Here is a 16206-nt window from a genome sequence, read left to right on the forward strand (position 1 = left end):
TAACAGGATATTCTGGCCTTGAGGATTAAGATGGGAGCTCTATACCCCAGATATCTGCAGAGCAGGAAATTACTAGTGATAAATCTTATGCAAGAAATCTAGCAAAGAAAGCCAACTTTTGTTCTGTTTGATAATGAGATCTAGCATATATAAGGTTGAGCTATATAAACTGTAGAGACTGGACAGTAGAGGTCAGTCTTGGGGAATAGTTCATAGGTCACCTGCACAGTGAGCTAACGACTGAATCAGAGCTTTGTTAAACTTTATTCTTGTGCTGTGTAATAAACTGATTGTTGAACCGAATACCTTCTCCTATCACTTCATTCAACGAGCACGCTGGACTCAGACGACACAGACTAAATTGAGGGTAGGGTAAAGCCAGAGTCCGACAGAACCTGGAATGTCTATACAGGGGTTGTGGTGGACAATGAAACAATAGGGGCATTTAAGAGTCTCTTAAACAGGTACAGGGATGAAAGAACAACAGAGGGCTATGAGATAGGAAGAGCTTTTTTTGAGGGAATATACAAGATGGAACAACATTGATGGCCAAAGGGCCTGTACTGTAGCGTTCTATGTTCCAATACTTAATAATTAGTGATAAGAATGTCTGCATGACTCGACAACATTTGGAGAGATGCTATGAAACTATCTTTCAAGGACCTTATTCATGAACTGTCTAGAGCCCTTCTTCTGAAAATAAGTTTCAAGGTTGTTGCTTGGTAGCTCATATCCTAAATAACTTGAAGCTTATCATTGCAAGATTAATGCTGTTCGTAACACCAATACATATCTTGGGAAACATTGCAAAGTAGAACTTATCAGAACCATAAAAATGTTTAAAAGACCTCACTAGTTTTTACTATGGTATTATCTTCAAAGTTTGAATAACAGTCAATATTCTTGAATAAGAGACTGACAACCAAGCAAAGCAAATAACCACAAACTATTAGACATTTTGTAAATGCACTGCAAATTACTTTTTAATGCCATTATAAATGTGCATTTATAAATCATACAAATGTTTAACTGTGGCAAACTGATTTTTTTTACAAAACAGTTATGAAATAGACAAGATTTGAGTTATTAGGGATTGACTTTGACTTTCAACACTCCGTTGTGGGGCTGTCCAGTAACTGGCAGAAGATTAATACGAACTGCATGCTCTCCTGATGAGGAACAAGTTTTTTCCTGGATCATGATGCGACAGTTATAGCTGGGTAGAAATTTGGCATCTGTCACAGATTTTAAAAACTGATTAGTACTCAATAAAAATAACCGCTGATTTATTGAACAGATTTTTTTTTTTAAAAAGGCAGCAGATGCTGAATCTCGAACATGAAGCAAAATTTTAGAAATACTCAATGGGCCAACCAGCTGATCAGCATCTGGAGAGATAAAAGCTGCATGTTGGTGCTGGATGACCCTGCATCAAGACTGAGAGTGAAGAGAAAAGGTTGCCAGTAACAAGGAGGGGTAGGGCAGAAGCTAGTAGGGGATAGAGGAAAATGAAATTTTGGGGGTGGGGCGCGTGGTGGGCAGCAGAGCAAGTGAAACAGGGTAGCAAAGATAAAGAAGTCCCTCTCTCTCTCTCTCTCTCTCTCTCTCTCTTGGGAGACAAGAGGGTACAGGAAAGATGATTGAAGGGAGAAGACACCTAGGGACTAGGAAGGAGAAGCAGGACATGCTTGAGATCTCAACCATCAGTGGAGCAAATGAGCTATGACTTTTGTGTAGCCACCTGTGAAAATAGAAAAAAATACTTGACTATTTCAAGGATTCTAATCTCCTTGTTCTCAGTAATAAAGTCAATACTGTAGTTTCTTCCCATAAATATTTGTTGCAGGTTACTTCAAGCTCTTTGGTGAATGAAGACGGTTTTCATTGCTTGTCTACACAATACTGCTCTCAGTATTAACTTCAGTATACCAATTGCCTTTCAAAATCATATTGAGCAGATGCACCTGCATAATTTCCTTTATCAAATTCACATTATGTTTTACACATAACATGACAAAAATAGCAAATCATACAAAGAAGCCAGTATCGATACTCAAGAAGAAAATCACAATCGTTGACAGGCCTGCAGATTCAATGATGTTATGCAAATACAGCATGAAAAAGTCCGTGCTGTACATAGGTGTGTTATTGCAACAGCTCTTTAGAAATTAGTTCTGAAGATGAAGTAAATTTTCTACCTTAATTTCAGTCCAAATTACATCAATTAAAATACCTGTAAATGGCTTGGTGGGAAAAATACAAGATGACAAAATTAGCATCAACAGAGAACATGTCAAAATACTGGAAGACTGAGCAAAATTTGACTGGATCCCACCAAGTCAAATAACGAATGAAAGAGGCTGTTGATATGGAGTTGAGAATTTTGCAGATACAAAATACTCCTTAGTATTCAGTGGTTCATTCAGGAAAAAAAAGATGTAATGCTAGATCATTTGGGTTTAATATTTCACAGTTGATATAAGGTGACATCTTTTATTTGCAAACCTCATGATTGTGCAATATTAGCATGCCACTGAGGAGACTGCAGTAATCAAGTGGTTCAAAGGCTTCTATATGACACTCTCCTTGAAATGTGTTTACAGCCCAATTACTTTTCAATTATCTTTAAATTTTGTTTTGATCTAGATGGCATCAGAAATAAAAACATACAACTCTAATTTTACACATCACATTCCTTCACTTAATGGATGTTAACAAAGACATCTATGATCTTGAATATTATGAAAACTCTTCGAGGCCTGGTCCAGAGCAGTAAGTATATTTTATAGAACAATACAGCAACAGTACAGACCCTTCAGCCCTCAATGTTTTGTCAACCGACAGAAGCCTTCCCTACCTTACTCCCAGAACTTCAATTTTTCTTCTACCCATGTGCCTAACAGTCTTTTAAAAGTCCCTAATGTACCATTCTCCGCTATCACCCTGGCATTCCAAGCACACAGAACACTGTGTAAAAAAAAAAACTTACTCCTGATGAATCCCTTAAACTTTCCTCCCTTCACCTTGTAAAGATGTTCTCTGGTGTTTGCTGCTCTTGCTCCAGGAAAAAAAAGTGCTAAAAAGTGCTTGCTGTCCACTCTATGCCTCTCATAATCTTGTAGACTCTATTAACTCATCTCTCATCCTTTGGACACAGAGAAAAGCCCTAGCTAGCTGTTAACTTTGCCTCATATGACACATTCCGAATCCAGGCATTTATATTTTTTCAGCCTGGGTAACAGAACAAAACTGTGAAACATCAAAGACTGTAGTAAAAACACAAAAATGTTGGAAGGGCTCAGGCCCAAAATATTAATTGTACATCTTTACCTCCTATGGTCATCGCATAAGCTGCTGAGGTTCTCCAGCAATTTTCTGTTAAAAATACTTGCTGTCAATTGGAGCTAAAGTGTTAAACAATCTGCTGGACCATTTTCAGGGTGCACTTCATTCATCAGTTTATCACCCACTCCCTTGCAGCAACTCATTCCAATTATTTAAGTACAAAGTCTGACTTTGGAACATCATCACTGGCATTGGGAGGTAAAGGGCTGGCATCAATAATGATTTTCTTAACTGAAGGGGTTGAGAAAACATTTTCTGCAATCATTCGGCAGCCCTGGTAACACCCATGAAGAGGGAAAGAGACACAAATGTTTCAGTTAATGACCTTTCATCAGATCTATTACCTAATGGTGAGGCAAGGAAAAAATAATTCTGCAGGCAAATATAAAGAGGCCCAATGATCTCTTTAATGAAAAAAAAGGAATTATCCTTGATACAAAAAAAACATTCCTCATGAGGCTGTAAATCATTATTGTGGGAAGAAATAAGCCAATTTAAAATTTATAACTTCAACCTTAAACCACAAACACGCTTAATAAATTACTCTGATCCACCAAGTAATCATGTGTGCTTTGCAATTATGGGGGAGCAAATTATGTTTTATGTCAATACAAGAAGTAATCATTTCTGGATTCTTGTTTATCCGTTGCTCCTCCTTCTACCATCCCCCAAGTACTGTCAATGCTTCCATCTCAGATCATTTCCTCCCCCAGCTAACATGGGCTGGTTAATGTTCAAAAAAAATCATTCAAGTGATTTCCTCAAAGAATTCCAAGCAGAGTGAGCCACTGCACAAGGGTGCAATCCGAAACACTGCCGTGGCTCAAGATAGTGGGTCACCAATACCTTCACGATGGGAATCAGTGATAGGGGATAAATTCCTTGCCAGTGTTGTCTACTTCCTGAAATTATAAATTTAACTGCTTCCATTAATTCCAAAGTTCACAATTAGCCTTCTACAGGATGTTCTAACATACAACTGAGAACCTAAACTATCTGTACAGCCATGACGTGGTAACAACAGTGTCATTTACTAAATTTCAACCACTCTTTTCCATAATGCTGCCATTGAAATCCATATCCTTGTAAGATAAAATGCAAATCAGATCTATTGGACACCTGATTGCAAAATGAAGCAACTGAGAAGCCACAATTTCACAAACTTATTGCCAATGTGATGGCATGCCAAATGATAAGGCAGGCAGCTTCAAAACCTTGCAGCACTCAATGATAACTAAGGTGGGGTGCTCATCAAGTTTCTTATCTACCAGTGAGTTGCAGATAGAATAGAATATAAGTTTCTCTTTACAACCGTGTCCACATTCAGAAATCACTCAATTCAGGTCTTATTCTCTCCCACCAAACAAAAAAATCTCCTATCTCCTGCACGCTCTTGCAAGTCCGGCAAGGAATTTACTAAGACATTTTGCACACCAATCTGCAGAGAAGCCATCCCAGCAAAACCAGATGGCAGAGCTGTACATGATGACCAGCTCATAACCTCAGGCTTGGCTTGCATGATCACCACAGCAAGACTAGAGTTCAGACTTAAAAGGCTAGTGGATCTCCTTATAGGTCAGTCTTATCAGTGAAACAAGGTAAAATCAGAACTCTTGATGTTGAAACGAGAAATTCACAGTAGGATCTTCATTAAATTGTCTCATAAAAGAGGACTAATGCATTCATTTCATTAGCTAAAGATCACTCCTGTCAAAACATGCCAAATTACTTCCTTATGGTTTCATGTTGACAGCAAGCAGCTTAAAATTATAAGTCACTGTAAGAGCTCAAGATCAGTGGCTTTGGAATCAATCTCCAAGATCTACCTTGAGTGAACTTATTCTAATAGAAACTGTACTAATGTAATAGGGAAACAAATTAAGCAATTGAAACTTTAAAGGCAGAGAAACACATGTCACCAAGGAAGAACCTAATCAGAATTTTAAGCTTTTTCTTTATATATGATAAACTTAATGTTGCATACACAAAGCTTACAGATAGGAAAAAAAATCTACAAAAAGAAACCTCACCCTGAACACCAATCCTCCTTTTTTTCGGTAAACTCCGGCAATTAGAACTGTCACTTTTCCTTTTCATTACTGAAAACAAAATTCAAATCAGATTTCAACCAGAGCAGTATTTTTGGTTTCTATTTTTTAAACTTCATAATCAAACAAGCTGGTTCTTTCCCCATGAGTTCTTGCCCATTCTCGCAGCCCTGCAAAATGTTTCAACATGATGCCTGCCACATTGCGTGGAGCAGATGAAACACTACATGGCCTCTGAAATTCTATACAACTATTTCTTCAACAAAATGGAGATCGGTATTAACTTCCACTGGAAGCTGTTTGTCGCTGCAGCTCAAATGGTCAAACTTTCAATGTGTATCATAATCCAAGCTAAATTAAGCTTCCATCCTCCACATTTGATCATTGCCTCTTCAAAAAGCATCTCTTTCCCCCAGCACCCCGTTTCCCCCCCCCCCACCTCCATCCCCACCACAAAAAGACTGCAGGAATTTTACTCATTCTCTTCCCAATTCTACCTGTCATAAACAAACCACCAAATATAAGAGCAGAATTAGGCTATTCAGCCCATCAATTCCCCTCAAGAACATATCAATCTTTGCCTCTACAGACAAACAGGAGCAGCAAATTCCTGATATTCATCACCCTCTGGCTTCAGAAATTTCTCTTCGTATCTTTTCTAAAGGGACTAACTTTTATTCTGAGGCTGTGCCCTCTGGTTCTACTCTAACTACTGGAAACCTATTCTCCACATTCACTCTATTAAACCTTTTCAATATTCTGTAGGTTACAGCGAGATCTCCATTCATCCTTCTGAACTCCAGCAAGTACAGGCCCAGAACTATAAAACACTCTGAAGTGTCTCATCTATTTACACATCACCCACAATGCTTAATGCAGATAATCAATGTAGCTGTTGTTAGAAATTTAGCTGGGGAATTCAAATATGCATCTGTAAGATTTTTGGGATTCAAACATGAGATTTAAAAGTTAGAATATTACAAAAGGTTTCTCATCAAGGAATTGGACGCTGTAAAATACATGAGCGTGAGGCAAGGAGTGAGAACCTCAGCAACTGGAGTGTCGGGAGCTGAGCTTTGTTTTAGGGGGGTGTCTAAATAAAAGCGGAGAATACTGATGATTGATTGGCGACTGTGCTACAGATAGAACCAGTCCCATATTAAAAAGTGTCCACGTAGGAGTAGCGTTTGAGGCTTTGGCAAGCAGAGGCTGAGAATGTGTTGCAGGTCAAGTCAGGCATGATCTTTTCATTAATAATCCAGAATAGGTAGTGGAAATGGCAGCTACAAGAATGCTCCAATTGCAGGATGTGGGATACGTGGGACAGCACAAGGTGTCCCCGATGACCACACGTGCAAGAGGTGCATCCAGCTGCAGTTCCCCTCAGGCCGCGTTAGGGAGATGGAGCTGGATCAATTCTGGCTCATTCGGGAGACAGAGGGGATGATAAAAAGAAGCTACAAGGAGATAGTCACACCCAAGAGGGCAGGTATCTTGGTGACTGTTAGGAGAGGGAAGGGGAATAGAAAGTCAGCTCCAGTGACCATTCCCCTCAACAATAAGTATATTGATTTGGACACTGGGGTTGGGGCGGGGAAGAGATGGGGTCAATCTATCAGGGACATCATAGTGGCAGAGAAGGAAAGGAGAGATGAGGAGAGCTGTAATGATTGGGGATTTAATGGAACAGATAAGAGGTTCTGTGCACAAGACCAAAAGACCCGATGATATGTTGCCTCCCAGGTACTAAGCTCAGGGACATCTCAGATCGAGTCCTCATCATTCTCAAGAAAGAGGGCAAGCAACCAGAAGTTGTGGTCCACATTGATACCCATGACATAAATAGGAAAAGGAATGTAGAATAGAGGGAGTTAGGAAGGAAGCCAAAAACACAGGACCTCAAGGGTGTTAATCTCCAGATGGCTGCCTGGGCCATGCACCAGTGAGGGCAAGATTAGGAAATTGTGCCAGATGATGCATAACTGAAGTGTTGGTGGATACATGGATCATTGGGGTCTAAATGTAGTCAACTGGAGGGTGTGATATGTGTTTATTTCAATGCAAGAAATATTAGGAGTAAGAGAGCTGAACCGAGAGCATAGATCAATACATGGAATTAATGTTGTGGCCATTACAGAGACTTGACTGACTCAAGAACATGATTCGCTGATGCAGGTATCGGGGTTTGATGTTTTAAAGGGGATAGGATTGGAGGTAAAAGGGTAGAGGTATAGTATCACAACTGCAGAAAGGAAAGACATTGCAGAAGAATTGTCCACTGAGTCATTGTGAGTGGAAGTCAGAAGCAGGAGGGAGTGATCAACATATTGGGAGTAATCTACAAGGCCCCAAAATAAGCCTTGGGAAATTGAGGAGCATAGATATGTTGGCAGGTTTTGGAAAGGTGCAGAAATAACATGGTGGTTATGGGAGATTTCAACTTCCCAAATATTGGCTGGCTCCTCCTTACTGCAAGAGAGATGGGGTAAAATTTGTCCGGTGTGATTAAGGATTCCTCACACAGTATGTGGACAAACCAGCTAGAGAGCACATACTGGGTCAACTATGTGTTAATGAATCTGGTCAGGTGGCAAATCTCTCTCTGGGGGAGCACTTAAGTGAGTGATCTTTAGCATAGCTATGGACAAGAATAGTTGACAAAATGGTAAAGTGTTTAATTGGGTAAGTGCTAACTCTGATGGGATTAGACAGGAACTGGGGCAAGTAAATTGGGAACTGATGTTCTGTGAGAAAAACACCAAAGCAATGTGGAGGATATTTAGGGACCACAAACAGGATAGTTTGTCCCATCAAGACAGAAAAGATGATTGGGTAAGGGAACTGTGGTTAACAAAAGAGGTGAGACAGCAAATTAAGAGGAAGAAGTCAGGATACAAAAGCAAAAGACTGGAAAGGCTCATGAGAATTGTAGAGGCAAGGAAGGAACTTCTAAGAAAGGACCTAGGATAGCTAGAAGGTGGGCATGAGAAGGCTTATGCAGATAGGATTAGGTACAACTCTAAGGAGTTCTAGGAATACATGAATAATGTAGGGCCCCTTAACGATAAAGGAGCCAACATGTGCCTGGAGGCAAGAGAAGTTAAGTGCAAAGTGAGTACTTTGCTTCAGTGTTCACCAGAGAAAAGGACCTTGGTTAATGTGAGGACAACACAGAACAAGTGTATGTGGAGAACGTGATGGATCTTCTTAAAAACCTTGTGACTGACAAGTCCCCAGGACTGGATGAGGTTTACCCCAAGTTACTACAGGAATCAAGAGATCTTTCTTTGTGTCCTTCCTGGCCGCAGGAGATATACCAGAGGATAGGAGAATAGCAAATGTAGTCCCTTGCTTAGAAAAGGAAAAGGGAAGAAACTTGTGAATTATTGACCCTTGAGTCTTATGTCAGTTGTGGGCAAATTTTTGGAAAGGATTCCTATTTAGATTTAGAAGCATTTGGTAAATCTTCTTAGGGATAGTCAGCATGACTTTGATAGGGGTAGGTCATGCCTCAGAGTTTTTTTTTGAGGAAGATACAAAACAAATTGTTGAATGTTGTAGATAAGGCTTTTAGTCAGGTATTTGTCAAGGTTCCCCATGATAGACAACATTCAGAAAGTCCATGAAAATTTGGCTGAGTGCATTCACAATTGGATTGTCTGCAGAAAGCAGAGGAAAGTTGTAGATAGAATGCATTCTGCCTAGAGGTCAGTGACTTTTGGAGTTCCACAACAATCTGTTCTGTGACCCCTGATCTTCATGATTTTTATAAATGATGTGGACAAAGTTGAGGGATGGATCAGCAAGTTTGCAGGTGTTGTGGGTCGTGTAGAAGGTTGTTGTATGTTACAACAGGAAATATACAAATGCAGAGATGGGCAGAAAGGTTGCAGATGGAGTTCAATACGGACAAGTGTGAAGTGATGCATTTTGGAGTGTCAAACTTGAAGACAAGAGTACATGGTTAATGGCGGGGTTATTAATAGTGTGTAAGAACATAGGGACCTTGGGATCCAAATCCACAGATCTCAAGGCAGCCACACAGGTTGATGGGGAGCGGTATGTTGGCCTTGATTAGTCAGGGAACTGAGGGACTTAAAAGATTCTTAGGCACATGAATGCAAGAATACTAGAGGGATACGGGTATAAGGGTTTAGTTTGTTCATTATGTTTGTATAAGTCACTGCAACATTGTGGGCATAAGGGCCTGTACTGTGCTATAAAATTCTATGTTCCAAGGCCAGACAAAGTTGTGCAGATAGTAAAAAATTTAGTTTTTTCTTCATGTGGGGGAAGGAAGAAGAAAATGTTGAGAATCCTCTTCATAGATGTTACTTGGAGATAATCAGCTACTTAATCATTATTTCTCTTATCACAAAAAAAACCCAAGCTATTAGTTTCTCATACCCTTAAATCCCTCTTTATCAATATGTTGCTTGATATGCAGTGCATCAGTTTTTTCACTGGCCTTCTCATTTAATACATTCTGAAAAGGATCTCTTCTCACATTCTTATTTGTATAGTCATTAAGTTCCTTCTCCAATACAACAATGCATTCTTCCTTCTCGGGTCCAATATCAACAGCACCCAGAGAAGTTGACTTGCTTTCCCCAGCTTTGTTCTGATCAGGTTCTCCCTGAAGAGTAACTATGCCAGTTAATCTATCAGAGCCTTCTGACGTACAAAAACCATTTAAGTTTGTAATGCTTGGCTTCCACTGGCTTCCCATCTTATTTCCTTCATTTGTTTTATCACTGACTTCACCAGACTGCTCTATTGCATCAACACTGAAAATCTTTTGTGGCACCTCTCCCAAGACCTTTTCCCGATTATCATCAGGGACAATTCTGGGACTGGTATTTTTATTTTCAGCTGTTTCCAACACCTTCTCATGAGTTACAAATGGCACTCTACTAAATGAGGATTTCACCTCCATTTGATGTACAGTACTATTTTGATTGTTGGTCTTGCTGTTACTTTGGGTCTTGTGTAGTGTTGCTGGCAAATCTACCAGTTTTTCAGATTTATTTCTCTGTGATAATTTGCAATTGCAATAAATGCCAAGCACACCAGATGCAACCAGCCAGGCATTAATGCAGCAATATACTTTCTTTCCCTTTCGCTTTTCCTTCTTGGCACTGCTCTGCTCATTGTCAGGTCCCTGTAAGGGTAAGTGATCCTGTTCTTCAACACATCCATGTTCTTTCATCTCCTGCACCACGACACTGCTTTCGTTGGACTCCTTGTTTGCATTCTCCGAAGCATTTATTTGTACTTCCTCGTTCACTCTCACAGTGGAATGTACGATCAGTTCAGACTCTGTACCTTCTGCAGGCAGCCTCTCATTTGAATTTGACTTTGATATCTCAGCAAGTAGATTCAGAATTTCTGTATGTCCAAGCACCTTTATATCAGTGTCAAAATCAGAATTCACAAACGGAGCAGCTTTATCAAACTTATCTGGCACTTGTACAACACAAGAATTCATTGCAGGTTCTTCAGTGTTTGGCAATGTACGCTCATATGTCTCTCCTTGCAGGTTATTAGGTTTGTAGGCCAACATTCCAGTGTTACCACAGGAATGTAGAGGAAGAGAAGGATCCCAGAAATTCAAAATTGCTTCGATTTCCATTTCAACAGAATGTAATAGCCCATCAAGATCCTGAGTTTCCTTATCAAATAATAAAGGATTTTGATGATTAATTTCAGAAGGCAAGTGACTTTTGTCAGAATCCAGTTTTGTCTTGTGCTCTTTGAGGTCAGATGGTAATGCAGAATTAGTCGAATGGTCTTTATCCTCAGTCAAATCAATTAAAATATCGACTGGATCATTTGAGTCAGAGGGCAATTGATCAACATTTTGATGAAATGAACTTTCCAACACTGGCTGCATATGGTCCGTTCCAGGAGATTCAGTCGCTGAGAATTCTTGTCTGCTTTCCAAGTAAGAGGGAGGTTTACACATTATTTGTCCATTTTCTTCCACGACAGTAGTGTTACATTCTTCTACTTGACTTACAGTGCCATCTAAACCAGATTCTAAAGTTACCAATCCATTGAAAGAAGATAAATTGTTCACCCCATCAGTAGCAAGATTAGTTGAACCAGTGGCAGGGTTAATAGGATCAACAGTAGAATCAGGAGAACTTGCTTTAACAGATCCCCACAATTCTGAATCATCCCCGAGTGAGAAAACGCCAGTGATGAAGATCTCAGGTTCAACTCCCACATTAGCTTGAACCACGTTAGTAGCCTCAACTTTATCTGAGCAATCAGGGGCCTGTACTGGCAATGGACTGGCACGGTTTTTCTGTCGCTCACACCATTCATCTACGTTTGATGCACCACGAGCTGATGTTTCTTCACAATACTGTCCAGCTGAGCCAGATAGATTAGCGTCTGGCAATGCCAAACATTTAGATGTCCCCAACACAGGCTCCACAGCTGTATTATGAACTTGGCCTTCTGTGGCCTGTATTGGGAGATCCTTTTCATCAGTTAATGTTGAAGGAGGGGTGTGAACTCTGTTACTTTCTGTAGTTTGGCAATTATGCACAGTTACTTGAGGCAGAATAACAGGCAAGATGTCTGCTGTTCTCTCCTTCCCACAGCCATCTCTGGCTGAGAGCTGAACAGGCAAGATGTCTGCTGTTCTCTCCTTCCCACAGCCATCTCCGGCTGAGAGCTGAACAGGTAAGATGTCTGCAGTACTCTCCTTCCCACAGTCATCTCTGGCTGAGAGCTGATCAGGCAAGATGTCTGCAGTACTCTCCTTCCCACAGTCATCTCTGGCTGAGAGCTGATCAGGCAAGATGTCTGCTGTTCTCTCCTTCCCACAATCATCTCTGGCTGAGAGCTGAACAGGTAAGATGTCTGCTGTTCTCTCCTTCCCACAATCATCTCTGGCTGAGAGCTGAACAGGTAAGATGTCTGCTATTCTCTCCTTCCCACAGCCATCTCTGGCTGAGAGCTGAACAGGCAAGGTGTCTGCTATTCTCTCCTTCCCACAGCCATCTCTGGCTGAGAGCTGAACAGGCAAGGTGTCTGCTGTTCTCTCCTTCCCACAGCCATCTCTGACTGAGAGCTGAACAGGCAAGATGTCTGCTGTTCTCTCCTTCCCACAGCCATCTCTGGCTGAGAGCTGAACAGGCAAGATGTCTGCTGTTCTCTCCTTCCCACAGCCATCTCTGACTGAGAGCTGAACAGGCAAGGGTTTTGGGTTTTCATTGTTGAATCCCACAGAAGGATTGGAACCTGAAGAAACTACATGAACCGATTTTTCACCTGCATCTTTAGCTTTTAGTATGAATGGAGAGTGCAACATATTCATTGTATATGGAACATCTGGAGCTGGGAGCACACTCTGGCTGTTACATGCACCATTATTACAGAAATTCCCAGCTCCTAATGAAGTTACATTCCCAATCTTTTGGCTAACCAAAACTGAATCGGTTGATGAAACAGAAAAGTTGCCATGTCTAACTAACAAAGGAGATAATGGGGGAGCTGCAGATTCTTTTGAACTTGCATTCAAAGCTGAAACACAATTCCATGGGACAATTACATTTTGTTGAACTTTAAAATTAGAGGGCAATATTGGAGAAGTCACAGTATAGTGTTTTTTCAAGGTTGTAGGCGTACAGATATTTTGGGCACTTTGTTGTTCATGTAAACTTGGTTTAAGAGGAGGTGGCAGTAGGGTTGGTCGAATGGGAACATATCTCCCTGCACTTGTTCTTGCAGCAGATGGCTCAGGATTTGCAGTATTTATCTTTTCAAACAAAGTTTCAAAGGCTGAAATGCCAGTGTTCAATGTTTTACTCTGTTGGCCATTTCCTGATGTATGATGCAATGGGGCACTTTCAACCTGCAAGTTCTTCACTTTGATTTGATCTGTGCTTGGTAGAGAGGTTGGGATTTGCTGCAAATTGCTCCAGTCATGAGACATAGGAGTGACGCGTGCAAGCACCATGCCGTTCTGCCCATTTGAATTTGGCAGGGTGAAGGAATTCGTAAAACTCTGCTGCCCATTTTGCTGCGAGCTCGAGGAGAGTGATGATCTGGCCCACACATAAGAGTTGCTTCTTGCTGGTGCTGCTCCAGGAGCATGTGCAGAAATAGGCGTGTGATTTGTAAGATTCGGCCGACCTCTATGGAAAAGCGGGGCAGCTATGGTACCAGCGACGGTTGAAACTGCTTTGCTCTGATCTGGAAATAAATCCCTCTTTCTAAAATGACTTTGAATTTGTGTCTGGTTATTACGTCCCACAAAATCATTTGTGGTCAGATTCAGTGATGCACTACAATTTCCTTGGGAATCAGAACCATTGAGCTGTCCTTGAGCCACAGACGTTTGAGGGACACTTCCACATGTTTTGGCAATTGAAATGTGCATATTTGAAGAAGGGGTCACATTTTGATTCTGGCATCCAACCACTGGATTGTAAGATTGCTTCCTTCTTGGAGAATGAACACCTTGGACATTATTAACAGTTTGAACCATTTGGCCAATTGTAGTCATCCACACAATTCCATTTTGAGCAAATGGTTGCACTGCTTTATTGGACACTGGTCTGCCTTTGTTTTGCAATGTTACTTGCTTCCTTCCTGGAGCAGGAATAGTTTGCCAAGTTGGCTGTAAAACAGTTTGAAAGCCAAAAGTGTTCAGTGAATGGGAGTTGGCTTCATTAGAGGAATTAACTTGCTGTGACCGGAATGATTGAGCCTGTGCTATTGGCTGAACCGTCCCTATCACTTGGTTGAAAGCTAGGAAGGCAGCTGTAACAGGTTTACCATCAGCAGTGCACTGAGTGAGTGGGGCTGCTGAATAGACAAGTGCCCCATCTGCACCGGTGGATTCATCAGGAATCGACTTTGATGATGTATTCGGCAGTGGCGGTCGCTGTTTGCAATCATAAATTTCTCCCTCTTTGTGATTCCAAGTAAGAGGTTTCATTATTTCTGTGAAGTCAAATCATAATCATCCCGAGGGTAGTGATTAACCTCAGCAACTTAATGAGCTGCTATTCCACATGAACACGGGAATTCTGAAACAAATAAAACAGGGAAAAGAGACATTGTTAATGACTAAATTAAGCATTTTGGTAATATTCAGAAAGGAAATTTTAAATTGTACATTTTAAAAAAGGATGCAGGAAGAAGCAGAAACAAGTCTTTAATAGCGACAGGGCAAATGGTTGCAAAAAGTATTGAGCAACCTGTGTTTTGTAAAGAGATTTAAAAAAACTATTGTAAATCAGAGTTAGGTCTAGATGACAACTTGTCTTTACAAGCATCTCCACCAAAGCTAAAGAAAAAATAATGCATTTGCTAGAAACCCAATAAATAATTGCTTAGATTGCAGCCATTCATATGTCAAATATTTGAATTCGGGAACCAAAATCCTGGTGGAGAAGGCTGCCTGACCTGAACTGTTTACTCCGCCTTTCTGGGAAATGTGTTTCCAGCATTTTCTATTTTTATTGCATATACAATTTTTAATTTTGCCCTCAATGACTCGGCAGGGTTATAACAATTGTGAGGATGCAAAATTATAAATCTGATTGTTACAAGATCAAACCAGCAACCACAAAGGCAGCACATCACACAGGGGTAAAGATGAACAATTACTTTATTAACAAAAATTCACTTTCAAACTTTAATTCAAAATCCCACCCTTTTATAACAATGGCCACTGGTTACTAAGCAAATTTACATCACAGTGTAAAACTAATAAATTCCCCAGCCTAAATATAACATATGTAATTTAAGTCTGATACATTTCCAACCAGCCCACACAAAAACCAAACACAAAAACACACAAAACGTCGATCTCAACCGAAGCAAAGATCATCAACAAAATTCAGTTTGTTTTGTGAAATATAAAGTGTTTACAATCACTACTCTGGAGACAAAGTCTTGGAGAACAGGTTCAGCTTTATTACAGGTCTGCAGAGCTGGGTGTCTCTTAGTTTCAAGACACACCAGAGGTCCAGAATCATCACTCTTTTGTACAGTCCCACGCTCAACATCACCACATCTTCATTTAGTCTCTTCCATTAGGAATTTCAATACCTTACAACCTTCCCCTTTTCCCTTCCATTCCTGCAGATACCACACAGTCCCTCCTTCATCATGTTGTGTTGATTAGGCTGTCCCATCCTTAGGGGCGTCTGTTAATATTCACGTCTTTATTAAGCAAGCTCAATGGTGACTATGGGGTACCCTAGGTCACTGTGCCAGTCTGAACCAGATTCCTTCATCCTTGAGGTTTCTGTTAAGAAAGGGGCCCACTAGTTAGTGCTATTTTCAAGCTCTAATCTACATATTTCTCATTCCATCACCCTTCGCATCATCTTCAGCCATTTTTCACAATCATTCCTTTTTCTTTTTACCATGTATCTTTGATTAAACTGGGGGGGAAGTAGGGAGGGTGGGATGGGGGGGGGGGGGGGGAGAAAATGACACTATATATTTGAAAAGGAAAATGTATGTATCATGGTCAATGTGGTTTATGGTGTGAAAAATAAAAAATTTAAAAAAAAAACCCTACTGCTATCTGCGTACCTAAAATTCGTTAGGTTCTCCCCTTGGCACCCCAACTGAATCAATATAAATTTGATTTATGAAAAACATTCCAAGGAACTCCTTACTTTTCTTTATCCCTAATACCTTCTCTCGTTCAAGTGCCAAGCTGAAGGGTATGGACAATTGAATGATTGCACAGGTGCTTTTCCAATTGGGAGGAAGAATTGGTCCAAGGATTCTGCCTCCGCAGAACCACCATAGATCTGCTCGAGTTACATTCAAGGCT

At 40.6% G+C, this 16206-nt stretch overlaps 1 protein-coding gene across 6 annotated transcripts in view; it reads right to left on the reverse strand.

The window, feature by feature from the left end:
• Positions 1 to 16206, reverse strand: part of LOC138745907 (uncharacterized) — an 87502-nt gene that overhangs the window by 20468 nt on the left and 50828 nt on the right. For 5 of the 6 annotated variants that reach the window (XM_069903402.1, XM_069903400.1, XM_069903399.1 and 2 more), the window contains 3 exons: positions 9801 to 14440; positions 5376 to 5444; positions 955 to 1235 (listed from right to left, as the gene is read on the reverse strand). In XM_069903402.1, coding sequence (XP_069759503.1) covers positions 1087 to 1235; positions 5376 to 5444; positions 9801 to 14349 — 4767 coding nt within the window. In that variant the 5' untranslated portion in view covers positions 14350 to 14440 and the 3' untranslated portion in view covers positions 955 to 1086. Of the gene's footprint in view, positions 1 to 954; positions 1236 to 5375; positions 5445 to 9800; positions 14441 to 16206 lie in introns of those variants that run through there. The other variant, XM_069903404.1, reaches the window with a different exon arrangement.

This window comes from Narcine bancroftii, chromosome 11 (genome assembly GCF_036971445.1).
Source record: "Narcine bancroftii isolate sNarBan1 chromosome 11, sNarBan1.hap1, whole genome shotgun sequence".
NCBI classification, from domain to species: Eukaryota; Metazoa; Chordata; class Chondrichthyes; order Torpediniformes; family Narcinidae; genus Narcine; species Narcine bancroftii.